Here is an 18,508-nt window from a genome sequence, read left to right on the forward strand (position 1 = left end):
GCTTCATTGACCGAAAAATGGGCCTTTTTTTGGATTTTAGGGATGTTTTGGGCCCATTTTTTCCCAATTTTGGCGTGAGAAAACCTGTGCCGTCATGGGTATTGATTATTAGGTACTTTCGGGCGAGAAATCGAATGCGCTTGGTCCCGAGTCACTCCGGGGCTTCCTAATCCAAGAATACGCTGTAGGCCCAGGTGGAGCTCCGGAAGAGCTTTGAAAATATTTTTTGTCTTTTATGTTCAAACTGGATGCTGAAATTGGCCTTTCTTTGACTTTAAAATGAGACTCCTGAATAAGTAACAAGAAACTTTTCTATAATTTGATGACCTTTGGCCTCCTTCAGCCAGTCCACTGTGTAAGCTCCTGCATGAAAGCACGATGCATATCTCAGATCTGATCATGCGCTGTGAAGAATGATATCAGTGCGCACGCATGCTGATCTGCACTGATTGACGGGTTCACACACATACACATCAATTTCTCTTTTTCAAAGACCTTCTGACGAGAAATCGTATGCGCTTTATGAAGAGACGGTATAAATTTGGACTCGAAAAATGAACTCCTCTTGTGGATTTATAATATTTATATGCAGAATAACTATTTTCCCTCCTTTTTCGGTCAAACAAATAATCTTAACCCAACCAAGCCGAGAAAAATTTTTCGGCCTAAGAAGCCCCGGAGTGACTCGGGACCAAGCGCATTCGATTTCTCGCCCGAAATTACCTAATAATCAATACCCATGACGGCACAGGTTTTCTCACGCCAAAATTGGGAAAAAATGGGCCCAAAACATCCCTAAAATCCAAAAAAAGGCCCATTTTTCGGTCAATGAAGCTTCGAACCGATTCGGGACCCTGCTCAATCGATTCCTGGTCCAAAAATACGTAGATTTCATCATACATGTACCATTTTGCATATGCACAACCCATCGGAATTGAATCATTGATCGTTTTTGAAGGCCATTTTAGCGCCAAAAACACAAAAATCGATTTTATTTTCGAAGAGCTCGACAGAATATTTTCATTTTAGGCTTAAATGACTGTGTATGCATCCTACTTCAAGATCCCGAAGGAATTTTGAGTGGGCAACACTATTTTATTTACCTCCCTCTGAAACGAACCGTGCATCCATTCCGGACTCAGAGGCTGTGTGCTGGAGCCGTAGCTTCGATCGCTTTGGATGCTACGCCCGGAAATTTCGGCCTCTGAGCCCGGAACGTGGACGGTATGTCTATGTAGTCCGTAAGTCCGGCTTTCACGGCCGGAATTATATTCCGATTGAATTCATGGACGGGAGTTTTTTGAGGCAGGAGTGAGATGGCAATCCTCTCCCTATGTGGCCTTTGTAATGAAGAATAATGATGGAAATATGAAACGACATAACTCGCTTTGAGACGCACTGCAGATATCCTGTAAAATTTAATTTGTTATTCATTTTTTCTTTGTTCAACTAGACCTATGTTCAGTGTTTTTGCGTCTCATTTTCCCCCTTTTCAGGATTTTTTCTCTCTCTTAAACTCTTAGCTGCGAAATTCAGGCAGTAGGTGTTCTTTCAAATGAAAAATAAAGATGAACGAAAATTCCAAAACACCGCAATCTATATACGGCATATCCAGTTTCGCGCCTATAAGTTTTTGAGGAAAAAAGAGAGGTAACATTCGACGATTAATTGTCGTAGGAACACCATATTTTATTTTTGATTCGTTTAAAATAAGTTAATTCAATTCAAGAACTCAACTAATGTTTCGTGTATCCTTCAAAACTCGAGACCATAGGAGGCCATAAAACTGACTTGCTAACTATATCGACGGTGTAAGTCGGCAATCACATAACTCGATTTGCGACGTCGCAGACTTCCTGTCATACGTTATTTTTTAAACGGAAAACTACTTTACGGCAATTCTTCAAAACTTCCGTGATTTTCCTTATCTGTGCGAAGAAAATTCTGCATAAACTTCAAGGAATGATGTCAATTATCGTTCTCTTTTAAAAAATTAACATAGAGGCGGAGATTTTCAGACACCGCAAACGAGTTATGTGATTGCCGACTTACACCGTCGATATACGACTTTTTCCTCGGGATATTTATCGCACTATCAATAAAAATAAAAGAAATAGAATAACATTGATTATAATTTAATCTCTGTCGGTTTTCAATGCGTTTCTTGATTTTCTAATTTGTTGTTTTATTTCAGATGGTCAAACACAGGTACTCCAGGACTCTGGATATTCAGGATCGGAAATATTGGCACGGATGAAAACGCAGAGGCTCCTGAAATTCCGCAAAGAGGTTAGTTAAGAATTTGCATCTCCTATTTCACTTCGAATATTGGGCGTCAGTCGAATTTCATCGATTTCGTGTTTACTGAGCCAAAAGTTTTGTATGAGGTGGGGTCAAAGGTAAAAGAATAAATCCTATGAAGCGTAAAGTAAAGCCCATAGTGAACGAAATTTTGTCACAGAACACCGGGAATAATGAGCTATGGCTATTTACTGAGATGATGCCACTAATTTTTGAACATAAAAATCATAAATGATGCTGCTACCAGGGCTAAATTCAGGGGATGGCCGCCTGGGCCACGGCCCATGACGGCAAATTTTGCATTTTTTTTAAATGTAGGTATAAAAAAAAATTACAAACGAGAAAAGGCGACGAAATCTCTCATTTCCTGAGAATATAGTAATTTCTAATTTTGTCGTCTTTCGGTGATAGAAGAGACAGCACCTTTAATTAGTCGAGTTAAGAGAGAAACCAAACACACAATGTGGCCTGGAGCAGCGTGGCGCAGAGAGCTATGATGACGAGGACTTGCGATGAAAAGGAGAAGCCCTCGGCGTGGCGGTCGGCCTGTAACACATATTAGCGCCTACAAGACTGCATGCATACTTCATGCATTGCGTCAAACGCAGTGCGATCAGCAGCGGTCCAGCGGTCGGCGTGAAACGCATAGCGCCTACAAGACTGCATGAATAATTCACGCATTTCGCCAAACACAGTGCGGTCAGCGCGGCACCGGAAGTTAAAATGATTAAACCACATTCATGTTTGTTCTTTCATAATTGTTTCGTTCATCTCTTATAAATGGAAGGCCTTGTCCACACAGAGGTAGGTTTGCGGAACTTAACTTTCGCGCAAAGTTCCGTGAACTTTTGCTAGTAGTGTTGACAGGGCTTTCGCGAAAAATGTGTCCAACACGATTAAATGCGTCTTATGCATTCCTCCCCTCCGGCACGTTCATTTGGTGGTTTTTATTCATGTTTCAAAACGAATGAGAAGGGAGCAGCAAAATACAGGCGGCCCATGGGCGGCAAGTAGGTAAATCCGGCCCTGGTTGCTACCAACACTCTTCTATTTTATAGTTGCCCTATTTATACCATGTTCTCTTACTTTCATTTTTGTTCCTTTTTACTTTCTTGTTTCAGAAAATGAAATCGAGACTAGCTGTGCAACTGGTTCAACTTCATGTCATAGCAGTGCAGAGTGCGTAGATAATCAAAGAGGCTTCTGCTGTCTTTGCAAATCTTCCTACTTTGGAAATGGAATCACATGTCTCAAACGAGGTCCGTATTTGGTCTTTCATAAGAGATTTCTTTAGTTTTCCTCCCAGGAAATTTCATCTTTCATATTTAGACCTATCAAATGACTCGATGAAATTTTTAATTTTCTCGTAACTAGGAAAATAGTTGAAGGTTTTTGCGCAATTCTTTTCACATATGATAAAACAGCGGTGAAAAGCAAAGTAGACATTGAGATATGACAAAGTTTTGCACTCATTTAACAAGATTTGCGAAGGGGTATTCGCAACGTTGCGACTTTAAGTGCCCATTTTCACTGTATAATCGTCTTTGAGTCCGCGGATGGCAAGCATGGACGGGAGGGGGCGGGATCGCGGGAAAGAATGCGCGGGCAAATTTTAAATAGCGTCAAGGTATAATGAATGTGATTGGTCAATGGTTGGAGTAGCGCCATTCACCATTTGATGTTGCCAAATCGATGGAACTGAAATCAGGAAATTATCACATAAACGCACGTGAGAACATCCCTCATTGCAGTATCGAAAATAATGTTAAATGAATACTTAAATATAGTCTGTCATTCACGGATGTGTGTGTTTTTTTGGCCCCTTCAAAATTCAAAGTTCAATCCGTAAAATATTCATGGTTAATTTGCGATTGGCAACCTAGCAATCATGAAAAAGTAAACAATGTTTCTTATTTACTAACCTCAACCTCCTCGCATTTCGTTTGTTGAAATATCCCCAAAAAGAAGTAAAAGTGTTCGGTAAACGTGAAAGACTTCATTTGCTTACGAAAATAATAATGTTTCTTATCGCATGCAGCATAATGCAAAATTCAGGCTCCTTACACATTGCACTTTTTTACTTCAAAATCAGGAAGAAGTTCGGATGACAACTAATACTTCACTCACTGTGGGTTCGGTATGCAATTTTGTTTCTTTTTATTTTGCTCCTTCCAAAGAATTACACATTACATGATTCATCATGCAAAAATTTCATTCTGGAACAAAATTCTGACTTGATTCTGTTCAATTCTTCCTCTCAAATTTGGGATGTCGATACTCAGTATCGATAATGGTATCGACTCTAAGCATCGATACCAGTATCGAGCATCGAGCTGAAGTATCGATACTTTTTAGGTATCGATACCATCCATACTACTTCTGAATTATGCCGTAATTCCGAGTGTGCGTATATCTGAGGGCCGTTAAATTCTGCTAGATTTACGCCTCTCTCCAAACCGCCCTATTTGCGTGCTTAGTCAACTATTTTGAGCCCTTTACTACAGTTATCGAACCGAGCTTCTAACATTTTTAATGAAAGTAATTATCTTGACAACTTGATTGCCTACTCCGTCGTTTGTCACAGTGCATAGTGAAGGTGAAATAGAAGGGAGAGAAGTTTTTAAAAAAGCAAAAGAGGCCTTCTTCATGGCCAAGTTAGATTAAGTATCGATACCATCGATATTGGGATCTGAGGATCGATACCACATGGTATTGATATTGTTGAGTATGGATCAAAAGTATCGATACTTTGGAAGTATCGGTTAAGTATCGACATCCCTATCTCAAATCCACAAAGTATTCGTTCACTTTTATGTACCATAGGCTGCGAGTGATTCTCTTTTGTGATTCAAAATCCATCCCATGCCCCTAATTTGTGATTTGTCAGTCAACTTTTTATTACTTTAATTTCTATCTTGGTGCTTTCTGCTAACTAGATATTCCATTGAGGATAAACGGAAAGGTTGATTTCGATTTGAATGGAGTGTCAGCGAAGCAACTTGACCTCCAAGGCTACATTGTCACCGTTGATGGCAGAAGTTATACAGCAATATCCAAGGTCCCCAGCACGATTGGTTATGACTCACAGTTTCTGAATCTGTTCGCGAGTCCAATTTCCTGGCTATTTGCAAAGTCTGTCAATAATGCTCACAACGGTTATCAGCTCACTGGTAAGTAATTTTCATTCTTTGCTTTTCATTATTCAGGTAATTAAATTGCATTCATTAAAATTGATAATTATGTAATTATTCCATTCCATATGACTTCTCATCCAAATTTATTGTAAAACAAGTTGAACTTTCTTAGAAAGTCCTTCATGAATGAATACTGAAGTGAAAAATTAAGATCTGAACTTTTCACCTGACGATTCTGATTTTCAGTGACCGAAATCAATGCAAGTTAAATCAGGCTTGAAAGAAACACATATGCCAGCTGAATGGTTAGGGGTTGGAATCGCAAAAATCTCCCCTCCATTTTGCTTCCCCTTTCAGTAGGTCATTAAGAGAAATTCTGCACCCAGAATAATTCTTTATTTTATCGCTTAGAACACTAAAATGAATTTAGTGCCTGATTTGACTTTTAAGAATCTTGGTTTTTTGATGAGCAGGTTAGCTGAATGGACCAACATAGAAAACTCTAATTTCTCACTGGTGAGTGTAATTGGGAAGTTTCCAATGTGACAGCCAGTGTATTCTGCGATTGAGGCACTCCAGTGTGTGTCATAGTTCCTAATCCTTTACTCTGTTCCATCAGTTCTCTAGTTCATCTTCTCGTAGATAGATGGTTACTTTTTAAACCATCAACAAGTAAATTATTTGCCTCGGTGCACATGGATGCATCACCTACTTACCTCGCAACTGCCAAATTTTTTTTCTTTCAATATTGTCTCGAAAACATTGCTGCAATGTCAGTTTCGCCAGAAGGGTGACAACGTTTTTGCAATCGCTTCTTCCTGGTTGAGTATGGATTAAGTCCACTTTGTCTGAGTCTTTGATGTGCTTTCGTGGATTGATATCTCTGGAATGACTCCTGGCTTCATTTCATAAGTTTGTGTAGTACTTGTTACAAGAATGGAAACCAAAATTCCTATTTTTAAACTGCTCTCTTTTTTTCAAGGTGGAGTCTTAAACTACACGGGTGATATCTCATTTCTGGGTTCTGGACATCGTGTAAGCATTCGACAAAGGTATTATGGCATGGACGTGTTTGACCAATTGAAAATGGATGCTATTATTCAAGGAAACGTGCCATACTTGTCACCAGGATCAAAACCATTCATGACAGATCATAGTGTGATCTACAATAGAGTATCTCCTGGTAATAACCGTCTCTTTATGGTGTAGATGAAATATCGAATGGTGCTTGAGATTAGCAGGGTAACATCAAGAGATAATACTTAGTTAGCTAAGACAACTTTGATATCCATCTGAAGAATATCCAAGTATTGTTCATATCATATCTTTCAAAGAAAAGATACATTCAGGGTCGCAAAATGTTTTCTGCCAGTCTAAATGAAAGTCATTTCAGCAGCAATAACTCCCGAAAATATCAAAATTATTCAGTTGTTTATAATTGTTGAGATCAGAAGGCTTTTTCCTATAGTCTAGGAAAGTTGCAGAAATGGAGTTGTCAAATGGACATATTTATGTCAAAGGGAACTATTTGCAAATGCATAAAGTCAAGATGAACTATTTAGCGCGAAAAACCATATGCTAACAGTCACCTTTGATTCAATCCATTTACACATCGTTCTGTTTAGCACAAATAAGCCCAAATTAAAAATAGGATGCATTATCGGATGATATTTCTATTCCTTCTCTCCCATGGCTCCTATCACATTGAGTAGTTGTTAATGTTTTTCTGATTGCGTAACCCTCTATGGCATAGCGTTACGAATTCGTAGATTGTAAGCTACAAAATAGATGTGTGCCCTCCAGAATGTGAGATCCAAAATTAATTCATGCCTTAGAGGATTAATAACTTAGCAAGTCTTTTCTTAAATAGACTTTGAAATATTGTGAATTGAATTTAGGTACCTCTACCAACTATCAAAGATGTTGTGGTGATTTGAAGTATTCACTCCAAAAATACAATTTTGTGAAGCAGCAAGAGAGGGTTCGAATTATCAGATCAAAGTGCAATTTAATGGTTGCCTGTGGCTTGAAAATGTACTCAACTATTTCTAACATATTTTTTTAGATTCTAGAGGACATTTTCAGGTGACAAGTGATCCAGCATATAAACCTGAATTCACAAAAATTGTCCTCTCCTAAAGTTAGCTTTCATGAATTAAAGTTCTTCTCTGGGTAAAGTCACAAAGCAAGAGCGAAAATGTGTGAAGTTATAATTTTCATGTGTTCAATGTCCTGATCGTGCAAGAATCAGTAATTATATTGCAGAATTCATACGTTTTTTGTTTTTGTGCCCTCTAATTATAAACATACAGACTTCATCGTATTTTAAATTTATGCTCCTATATTTTGCAGGTATTTTAAGATCTCAGTCAACTCATCTTTTCAAATTTGAAAATTCATCACTGGAACAAAAAATCGTTTTCCTTCAAACCATTTACTTCAAAGAAATGTGCCCTGAAAACACCACAAGTAGTGGTTGGAAAGTGAAGGTTGCCCGTAACTTTATTGCCTTTGAAGAACGAGAGAGTATACTCCGTTTTGCATCTACCAACAAAGTCTCGCTTTCATCCGGTAAGCATCTTTTCATCCAAACAATCAGGCCATCAACCTCACAGTGAGGAGTGCTGGGGAGGGGGAGGGGGCAACAAGCCTGAAATCAGTACCCTGAGGGGTTCACTTTTTCAAATTGGCACTAGTTGGCATTGAAAGACCCGCGTTGCAAATGAAAAACTTCAGCCTCTCTAATTTTCAGTTTTTGAAATCCACAGCTGTAGTATAAGAAGGTTTCCTATTAGCTTTAGGCTCTGCTCCATCAAGTTGTTGTGAGTGTGTACGTGCTGGCAAGTAGGAATTGCTTTGCAATACTGCTGCGATTTTTCAGGATTCAGAGGACACTGGTTATACTAAAGTGAGGACACCCCGTAATATCTGAACAGACAAATGTTTAAAATCCTTAGAAATGTTCCAAAGCAAATTAAAAAGAACTACTGTTTAATGTAGCTAAAACTTTTGAAAGTCTATTCGGTAGGTTGTGATTCATAGTTAAATTCAACGATGCAAGAAACAAGAAAATCATTGGAAGAGGAAAGCCATTCAGTAACTGAAAGCAGTTTGGTAATTGAACAAAAATACAATACCTCACGGTAGTCTCTTGCCCAAATCATTTTTTAGGTATTATTTTCCAATTCTTCCTCTCCTTGCTCACAATTTCTTTCATTACAATTTGTACAAGAATATTTCCTAAGTAAAACTTCTGCTTTAAAAGTAAACTCTTTGTAGGCATTCTATGCTACAAAAGAAAATGGGTTCCAGGGTAAGTTCACTAATTTGTCTGTTAATTTATTATTCATTTTATTTACCACGTTTCATTTAATTTTTATGTATATTTATTTTTATGGAACTATATTTGTGTTAAAAATCTTAACATTCATTTTTCTCCGCAGAATCGTCTGATCCATGTAGTGACAGCAAAGCAAGATGTGTAGCCAACAGTACATGTGTTGTAGAGGAGGACACTTTCAAGTGCGTTTGTAATCCAGGGTAAGTCGGATTCCAATCTAGCTTGAAATAATCACTACTTGTTGGTGAAGAAACTAGAAAAACACTTATTTTGGTCTGCAACATTGCAAACTAACGGTCCTGTTTGTTATTATTGTTAGACCTGTTTAGAAAGTGTACATTTCATTTCAAATGCTTGCAGAATCAAAAAACAACTTATAGTATTCATTTTCACTCGTGACATTTAAAATCAAGTTCATAAATAATCGAGAGAAGTATTCGACTTTTGAATGTGGAATGGACCCAATAAAACCGTCACTTTGTGACTTTTATTATTTGCTTTCCTGATTCATTTTTTTATTTTAACAGGTTTGAGACTGTCTATGTTGACAGTGAATCCAAAAATTTTGGCTGTTATGACATCAATGAATGTGCCAAAGGCACTGATACTTGTCATGTTGATGCAATCTGTATCAATGAAATTGGAAGCTTCAGCTGCCAGTGTAAGCCTGGTTTTGAAGGAGATGGACATTATTGTGAAGGTAAGCCACAAGGCTCTTAGCTCAGTATTAATCAAAACTTGTCCAAACAATATTGGAAATAATGTTTCACAAGTATTAATATTTTTTTAAAAAAAAAAACTAAATATTACTTAAAGATCACCATGTAGCATTAGAACGAAAATATGACATCACGTTCTCGAAGGTTGTGTGAATTCTCCAAAGGACGGCCGGCTCGGATTCGGTTCAATTTTAAAATTTCAGTTCTAAAATTCTCGAACTTTTTTGCGAGTACTTTTCTGAAAGGAAAGAGGAATCACAAAAATTTTCAAACAATGATGTTGAATTGTTTTTTTTTTTTTTGGAAGAATCAAGCAGGATAAAAAGTCAGCAACGATTCTTACGAAGGTATTGATGGTGAGACTACAAAAACACGCATCTCAGTTTGCAAAGCTGCAAACTTCCTGTCACATTTTTTTCTCTAAGTTGTAAACTACTCCATGAAAACTTCAGTGATTTTTCTCCTCTGTGTGAAAGATATTCAGTGAAAATTTCAGGCGATGATGTTTGTCTGGTGTCCTGTAAAAAATCAAATAAGAGTGAGATTTTGAAACATTTGGAAACGAGGCACCAATTTTTGCAGTTTCACCATTGACATGGGAGTTGAGAATGTCCTTGTCAGTATTAGATCTGTTGATAAACTTTTATGAGAGGGTATCCACAATGAAAAGGTGCGCGAGATAATAGGTGTGGAGAACGACATAGTGCACAATATCAGGTCCAAGCAGTTGGTCTGGCATGGTCATGTGAGAAGGATGGCAGACGATCAGTTGCCCAAGCAGGTTTTTGATCGGGTTCCTCCTGGAAGGTGACAGCGTGGACGTCCTGTGAAAGGTTGGCGACAAGGGGTGGAGGAGGAGATCAGAAGGTGCCAATTGCCTGATGATCTCTGGGAGGATAGGGGGCAATGGCGATTGGGCGTCGCAGAGCGGGAGGCTGTGCTGTGAAAGCGGCTTAGTGTGTGTATGATAAACTTTTGTTTATTATTGTTATTATCTCTTTTTTTTTCAGAAAAATCAAGTCAATCAAGAGACCCCTCAAGAGACCCCTCTAGAGACCCCTCACGAGACCCCAACTCTTACGGTCCATCTAACAGTTATTGCCCTCAGCCTGGTAACCTCTCAGCTTGCTCCTGTAACCAAGGGTAAGTCAGACATCTCTCTTTTTCTCTCAAAATTATTGTAAAATAGTTTTTGAGGAATTTTTTTATTTGCCAAAAGATAATTTTGTTTTCCTTAGCCTATATTACTTTCTCTCGGAGATGACGCAGCAACTCTGAATTAACTGATTTTAATGTAAATAATAAAACCCACATAACTTATTCACGAGTTGACTCTGAAAATTTCCAGTTTTTGTAACTATCTACAGGGAAAGGGACCATAGTCTGCAAAATTTCTAAATGAAGTTTTTATGCTGATTCATAAAAGAGTACTCTCGAAACATTTGAAGACAATTAATGTCAAATCAAATCAGAGTTTAAACTTGCAGAGTTTAAAAAAATGCTTCAAATCATCATAATTTTGAGGAAATGCAATTTAAAAGAAGAATTTGCCTTGTCCATGGTACTTGCCCTGGATTGCCAAATTGTAAAGCAATTTCACATCTTCTATTGGTAGAGAAATTAACTAAATAAACCCCTCACAAATTAGGATCCTGTCAACCATGACGTCTAACAGTTTTCTGTAAAAATGTCAAAACCTGTCTCAATCAATCTGGACTAAAATCGATGTGCTGAAAATTCTGCCCCATTTTCTGAAAATATTTACGAATTCAAAAAAATTTGCACAAGCTTTTGATGGAAATATATGTCCCAAAATGTTGTAATTCTTCGCCTATCTAAAGGATTATCGCTCATTTGATCAGACTATCAAGTTCTCTAAATATGCTGCTTTAACTGCTGTATTATTTCCTGTTGCATCTTTCTTCTTCCAGTTATTTGAAACAGTACGTGGATGAAACAAGTGGCAGCTTTTACTGCACAGACATCGACGAATGCAGTATGATGCCACCCATCTGTCCGTCACAAGTTTCCATTTGTCGCAACTACCCAGGAACCTATGCATGCACCTGCAGGCCAGGTTACACTGGAAATGGTTACAGTTGCTTCCGTAAGTTTTATTTTAGTTTCTTTTGTATATCAAAGCTGATTTTGATTCCAGAGCATTTTGAAATACTCAGCATTCATCCCACTGAATCATAAGATTCGGCTCGTTAGTGTGAATAATCAATGCTTTTTCATAATGAAAAGTTGTAATCTAAAAATCCAACCTTTTGGATTGATTCTATTTGTTCCCACTTCTTTTGTAATTAATTTTTATTTTCCTCAAATTCTGAAGAAAGTTGCCTCATCAATTTTAAGTCAAAGTGCACTCACTCCTATCACTTTGAACTGTGAGGCTAACATGAAATATTTCTATTCTGCATTTTTTAAAACCCGCTCTTCGTACCCGACCTTTCAAAGGAAAGAGAACCTTGTTGCCAAAGACATTGAAATCTACATATTGGCATCTCTGCACATAGAAGGGTATTTAAATCATTTTAGCTTTTAAACCGCAAAAATTGTTTAACAAAATCGGAAATAAGACAACTTGAAGTTCGCAGTTCAAAAGATTAGCTTCGAGGGAAAATTATTTGAAATCCTTATTTTGCTATGTATTTCAAGTTGAAAATTGCCTAATTGTAATACAACCTCATGCTTTTGGTCCAGACAAAAATGAACTGAACAGTTCTCAACCCATTCTCTAAAACTCGAAAATCTGCTCAGTCAAAAACTCCAATTCTGATCTCTTAACCCAATTCGACAAAAATGACCCTCCTAAAAGAATCTCTGTCCCTTTTTCCGTGAACTATCGCATATTTTGAAATCCCTCCAGTTTGAGAACTCTTTATTCCAAACAGTGCCTCAACATCCTCAATCTTTAATTATCCAGCATATTTTCTGTTCAAAGCAGTTTAAAGTAATTTAAATAAACTTAAAGTGAATCGCAATTTTCTTCTTGAGTAACTTACTTCACATTTTGGTTGAAAAGCAGCTCTAGATGAGAGACCAAGAGAGACCTGTGCTCGAATCTCATGTCCAGCTGGAGCCGAGTGTGTGGAAAACAGAGGTCAAGCGTACTGTGCCTGTTCGCCTGGATACACAGGAGATGGAACTCGGTGCACACCTCTACCAACCAGCGGTGAGTGTCATTAACGCAGTGCTCAATCCATGAGTATAGTTGCTGCTTTTGTGTACACAAGCAATTTAACTTTGTTGAGTCTTGGCCATCAGAAGCAACATTGATGCTATTGTTAATTAATTTGAAAGATAATGAAAATTTGTATCATTGGCTTAGATGAAAGAAAGGAGGAAAGGTATTTTATGGAAGAATGGAATTAAGTTAACGGTTAATTTAAAAAATTTGGCATCACAACTTTTTTTATCCTTTCCAAGATTGCGAACATCCCAAACTTTGTCCAAGTTTTACATAGTATGAATGTGCACATTTTTTTTTCTACATCAACCAAATTCAAAGCATTCTCCTGATGTGTCTTGCTCCCTTTTTGCATCACCTTATCCTAAAATACTGCATAAACATCAGCATGTGGGAGTTAGCAACCCATAAGGAATCAGCATCTAGCAAGTCTTGCGGCAATCACCAACAGATACATGCATGGTTTCTTTCTAGTTGCTCAGTTTTTATGAAATACTTATGCATGTATACCATTCATTTTTGCTTTGAAAACTTATTTCTGTCCGCCAAGATATTGGTTTTGCATTCGTTGTAATTTGCTCTGCCTGACGCCACGTGAACTGCACATGCTCAGCTATTCGAGGTCTTACCTTCTTAGAAGAATAATCAGGACTTGACTCAGTCATCAATTACCAATTACTATGTCTTCGTTCAAGGGCTTCAATGAAACTAAAAACTGTAAGAATGAAAAGAAAATGTGTTCCTCAATCAAAATTTGACAGAAAGACTGTTTTAAAATTATTTAATATTTTTATTGAGATGTACACTATCCGAGTCATTTTGTTTGAATCATTCATCTGAACAATTTTTTTGGAAGTTAAGACCATAAGTTTTAAATATATCACAACTGTTTGTCAGCTTTGCTGAGTTTTCTGCTGAAACGCTGGTTTTAGAATGTGCCTCTATGCCTATTCATACCTTATTTCCGCAGCATCTTGCAACACTACCCACAACTGTTCGCCTTATGCCGACTGCTTATACAATTCAATGACCAGCAGCTATGAATGTAAGTGCCTCTCAGAATTCATCGGAGATGGTTACAACTGCGTTGATGCACGTCAGATTCAGCAGTCAACTCACAACAAACCAGACACCACAGTCCCAAGCTGCCTGATAGGCAAATGCTGGTGTCCAACCGACTACATCTTACACAATAATCTCTGTGTCAGGTCCAATTTCGCAGGACAGGGTGAATCTGATGGTATGTCATATGTTAACTCATCATTTAAACAGAATTTTGAAAGATGAAAAACAAAATATGTAACAAGTCTCCTGAATTTTTAACTTGATCTTATTGGTTACGATTATCCTAAAGATATCGAGCTAATAATCATCGTTCAATTTAGATGTGCTCAAATTAAATCAAATTTCTTTGAAGAGTATATAAGCTGCCAAGACAGTTGAGCTAGTAACAAGGGTTTCATAATCAGGAGACGCAGACCCTTTTCCCATCTTCATGTGCCCCACCACGAAAATACATGAATTTGCTCCTCACCATTGGGAGTAAAGTTTTTCTTCAAGTTTCTCTACAAACAGACTAGTCTTACTAATAATTATTCTCCATCTCTCAGTTTTCAAAAGTCAACAGTAAGTACCTTTAGGTTTGAAGGAGGGCGGAATTTACATGTCATCGTTCGCACTCGTAGTTCAACACACGTCATCAACATACAGTTTAAATGTTTTTTATGAGGTTGATTTTCGTATCCATATGTATTTCTCATTGAAATATTTGAGTTTAATTATTCAGTCTCTGAGGAGCCAACTTCAGGAAAATCTCTACTCTGACAGATTCCAGTGGTATTCAGGTGCCACAGAGCGCCCTACTGTGCTGTAAAAGCAACTAATACATGCAAACATCATTCAGAGTTTGGGGCTGTACAAAAATTATATCTTGCTGAAATTCAGAATGTCTGATTGCCCACCTTCCCCTCCACCTGCCTTGTCACTCACCCACCAATGCAGGTCTGAGCTTCCCCCTTGCCTTGATCAAATCGCATCACAAAACTACATGACGCTGAAAAATCATATTTTATCCTGACGAAAGATTGCAGCTTTGGCTACCCTTTTTGCTCTGGTTGTTTCTGCATGTAGTGTAGGGTTCTGGACGCATGTATGTGACTTGTAACAGAAAGCTTGTTCCGGTGAAGAAATTAAAATTTCTTTGAATTTTCTCAGTAAACCTGTTAGTCACTCAAATCAAATACATGCTACCCTCAGCTGAATTTAACTTGACTTGCTTTTCTTATCTTCAAGCATAGGCCTCTAGACACAGTGCGAATTAAAACACTATGCAACATGGATCCTTTTCAAAATTTTGCAAAAGAAAAACAAAGTACACAACAAGAAATCTGGAAATAAACTCCTAAACAAAGTATAAATGCTCATAATTGGACGTATTTTTGCTAAACGGAGCTAGGCGCCATAGGGGGAAGAAAGGGAATGCGTTTTGGATTGGCAGGTGCAGCCAAGTGACAAGCTCAGTCTGTCCTATGCTCACAATGCTTTTTGGTGGCGCTTAGTTCCATTAGACAGAACGTGCTATCTAGGATTCTAAAATCCTCAAAAGAAACTCAAATTGGGGCTGAGTTTTGTTTAGCAGAAATACGTCCAATTATCATTGTTCAAATGGCAAAAATACAAATGATGACATTTGTATAATTTAAGTTCCATTTGATCTGTGTTAAAAATACTCGATGGTGTTTCGTTCAAGAGTTGATTTTCGAACTTCCCGTTGTGTGAGTTGTTTTCCATGTAAGATTTTGAAGAGAAAACATGTGACATGTTTGTCTGGTGACCTACTCTCAATTTTTTCTGTTGTGAATCTGATTTTGAATCCTCACCTCTTCAATTTTTACAGTTTCTTGCAACACAGTGAATCGGTGCCACTCTCATGCTCAATGCGTGTACACAGGGCGTTCTTTCCAATGTCAGTGTAATGCTGGCTATGAAGGAAATGGATTTGAGTGCACAAAAGTTGGTAAATACTCCCAGCAAATTATTTTTATACACTTTTTTTCTCATGTTATTATTTCTCATAATACGTTGCGATGAAAAATAATAGTTTAACTGTCATTCTGTTTGTTCAACAATTAAATTTTACAGAAAAAAAAAAGGTACATAATATGTAAAATTTTTAAAAACACTAAGTCAATAGTGCTTTGAATAAAATTTACTTTGAAGTTTCCTGTGCCAAGAATTTTGATCAAAGAAACTTGATCGTCAGCTCTGCTTTATCAGTTTGATATTTTTATGAGACTGAGACTAATTGTTTCAATGTTCTTTTTTTTAATTTTACAAAACTGTTTCTCGCTTCTGAACATAATCAATATTATTCAAAGGTAAATCTGCATTCAAGCTGTTCCTTAAACATTCTTAAGTCATTTTTTAATCAACAACTGTCTTATTGTACCTCGCTCTGGTAACTAAATTTATGCAAATTGTGAGAATTAAACCTTGCACCTTCTCGTTTTGATTTCGTTTAACTGTGTAAATGTGAGTTATTCATTCAATGAATTTCAAGTCGTTTTTATATAATTGTAAAGAATTGTCTCTCAATAAAATACAAAAAAGTGTAAGTTTAAATCAGAAGAAAAATTAATGAACTTTTAAGTGAGAATGTAAAATTTTAAATTATCAAGCATCAAAATTTCCTAGACTTCATTTAATTTTAAATCAATAACAATATTTAATATTCATTTAATTAATATTTTCCAGAAACATCCTGTTTAGATTATGATCAGTGTGACACTCATGCTTCCTGTGCAATGAATACAACTCTGAACCGGTATGTGTGTGTTTGTAACCAAGGCTACGAAGGTGACGGAACCAGGTGCTCTGAAATTGGTAAGAACAAATCAACTATGGTGAAAATTTCCTCAACGATAATAAATGCAAAAACCCAAAAACAGAAAAGTTGTATGGAGATTTTCGGGTCATTCATAAATGGACGTACTTCTGTCAAACGGAACGATGTGCATTAAGACATGAGCCCTGAGACCCATAAGAATATACGCGTAACAGGGCTCACGTCATAATGCACATAGTTCCGTTTGATAGAAATACGTCCAAATTACATTATGTACCAAGAAATTTTTGACCACTCGACCAGTGGTTATGTGCGAATATGGGAAAGCCACACACACCCCATTAATATTGCCTGTTTTCGGCAGAACTGAGATAAAAATTGGACGTATTTCTATCAAGCGGAACTATGTGCATTGAGACATGAGCTCTGAGACCCATAAGGATATGTGCATAACAGGGCTCACGTCATAATGCACATATTTCCGTTTGATAGAAATATGTCTAATTGTATGTTTTTTCTAATACCGTGATAGGAACAAGATATTTTTTGCTGATTTGCAGCAGTTTGTACATGAGAGAAATGAGAGGTTTTTAAAATGGAAAGGCCAATTTGAAAAGTGGGATGGCCAATTTGCAAAATGAGAAGGCTATTGATGAAATTGATTGGAAATGGATTTTTGTAATTGTAATAAACATTATATTCTTCGACATAATAAGGTTTCATTTGACATTCTGAGGCATTACCAAAATATTTGTAAGTACCTTTAGTGTTTTACTACTAAGGTTCCTTTTCCTGTGAAAAGTTACAGCTGACTGCTAAATTATGAAACTGATTTTAAAGAACTTTTGATTTTTCTACCCAGCTTTAGGAGCCTGTGGCAACTGTGGAGCCTTTTCAGAGTGCGTTTCTGTGGAAGGAACAGACCGTAAAGAATGTCAATGTATCGCTGGTTACATCAATTATGGATCAATTTGTCAACCAGACACTGAAGGTAAGAAATACCAAAGGATATTAAGCTTTCCAAGGCTTTACCCAATAAATGAAAAAGTATGGTAACAATCACTGAAGTCTCATTTTTTCATTAAAGAAAATTTCGAATATAACTCCAGAACCTGTTGCATGCTTTGTCCAGCTTGTAAGCCTGACACTAAGGTTCTTTCTTAGCACTCCGTTGGTCTCTTGAGGCCAACATGGGCTTACTCATGCTAACTCTTGTCAGAAACTGATGGCAAACTTATATCAGAAGTTGATAGCAAACTGTTGTCTGCTGGGTGCATACCCTGAGTCCAAAAAATGTCAACCCTGGTTGTAGAGATTTCTGAATCTGAAGTATGATTTTGTCAGCTTTGAGACTTCCTGTAAATTTCTTCTGGATTGCAAAAAATATTCTCAAAAAATTTCAAATCTGACTTCTGGTTAGTTCTCAATTAGAAAAATAAAACATGAGAGAAAATCTGGCAATGTCTGATGTAATTAAACTGATCCTGGTTTTTGTCTAAATGTTCCTCCCAAATCTTGAATGTACGATTAACAGCAGATTTGTTTCTCTCAGATTGCGCACGCTGCCATCCAGATGCTCAGTGCGTCATCAACCCACAGTCAAATGTGCTTCAGTGCCAGTGTTTGCCCAATTTCATTGGTGACGGTGTGAATCAGTGTGAGAAAAAGCCACTCGATTGTCACTCCGCCCCCAACTGTTCACCCAGTGCCAACTGCATCTTCAATCACTCGCTGAGTCAGTATAAGTGTCAGTGTATGAAGGTAAGTGAAAATTCATTTTTCAAATTCATCTTCCAATGAACTCTTTATTAGATGTTCGTACCAGCATTGCTCCGATACCAAGTGAATTGAAGTCCCAAATACAGACAATCTACCTTTTTGGCTATAACTTAAACCCTTCCATGTTCTTACCTTGCTCTAATTTTGAAAGTTGTTTCTTAAAATTTTAAATTAACAATCAGAAAATATAGGTGATAA

General features: G+C 37.3%; 1 protein-coding gene across 3 annotated transcripts in view; it reads left to right on the forward strand.

Moving 5' to 3' along the window:
• Positions 1 to 18,508, forward strand: part of Ndg (Nidogen) — a 40,635-nt gene that overhangs the window by 17,664 nt on the left and 4,463 nt on the right. The window contains exons 4-18 of one of the 3 annotated variants that reach the window (XM_072299281.1): positions 2,195 to 2,289; positions 3,423 to 3,560; positions 5,238 to 5,471; positions 6,418 to 6,618; positions 7,788 to 8,006; positions 8,879 to 8,975; positions 9,303 to 9,475; positions 10,505 to 10,637; positions 11,426 to 11,601; positions 12,523 to 12,672; positions 13,658 to 13,927; positions 15,584 to 15,703; positions 16,441 to 16,569; positions 17,394 to 17,522; positions 18,084 to 18,292. In XM_072299281.1, coding sequence (XP_072155382.1) covers positions 2,195 to 2,289; positions 3,423 to 3,560; positions 5,238 to 5,471; positions 6,418 to 6,618; positions 7,788 to 8,006; positions 8,879 to 8,975; positions 9,303 to 9,475; positions 10,505 to 10,637; positions 11,426 to 11,601; positions 12,523 to 12,672; positions 13,658 to 13,927; positions 15,584 to 15,703; positions 16,441 to 16,569; positions 17,394 to 17,522; positions 18,084 to 18,292 — 2,473 coding nt within the window. The remainder of the gene's footprint in view (positions 1 to 2,194; positions 2,290 to 3,422; positions 3,561 to 5,237; positions 5,472 to 6,417; positions 6,619 to 7,787; positions 8,007 to 8,878; positions 8,976 to 9,302; positions 9,476 to 10,504; positions 10,638 to 11,425; positions 11,602 to 12,522; positions 12,673 to 13,657; positions 13,928 to 15,583; positions 15,704 to 16,440; positions 16,570 to 17,393; positions 17,523 to 18,083; positions 18,293 to 18,508) is intronic. The other 2 variants (XM_072299282.1, XM_072299283.1) reach the window with 2 other exon arrangements.

This window comes from Bemisia tabaci, chromosome 4, assembly GCF_918797505.1.
Source record: "Bemisia tabaci chromosome 4, PGI_BMITA_v3".
Taxonomy (NCBI): domain Eukaryota; kingdom Metazoa; phylum Arthropoda; class Insecta; order Hemiptera; family Aleyrodidae; genus Bemisia; species Bemisia tabaci.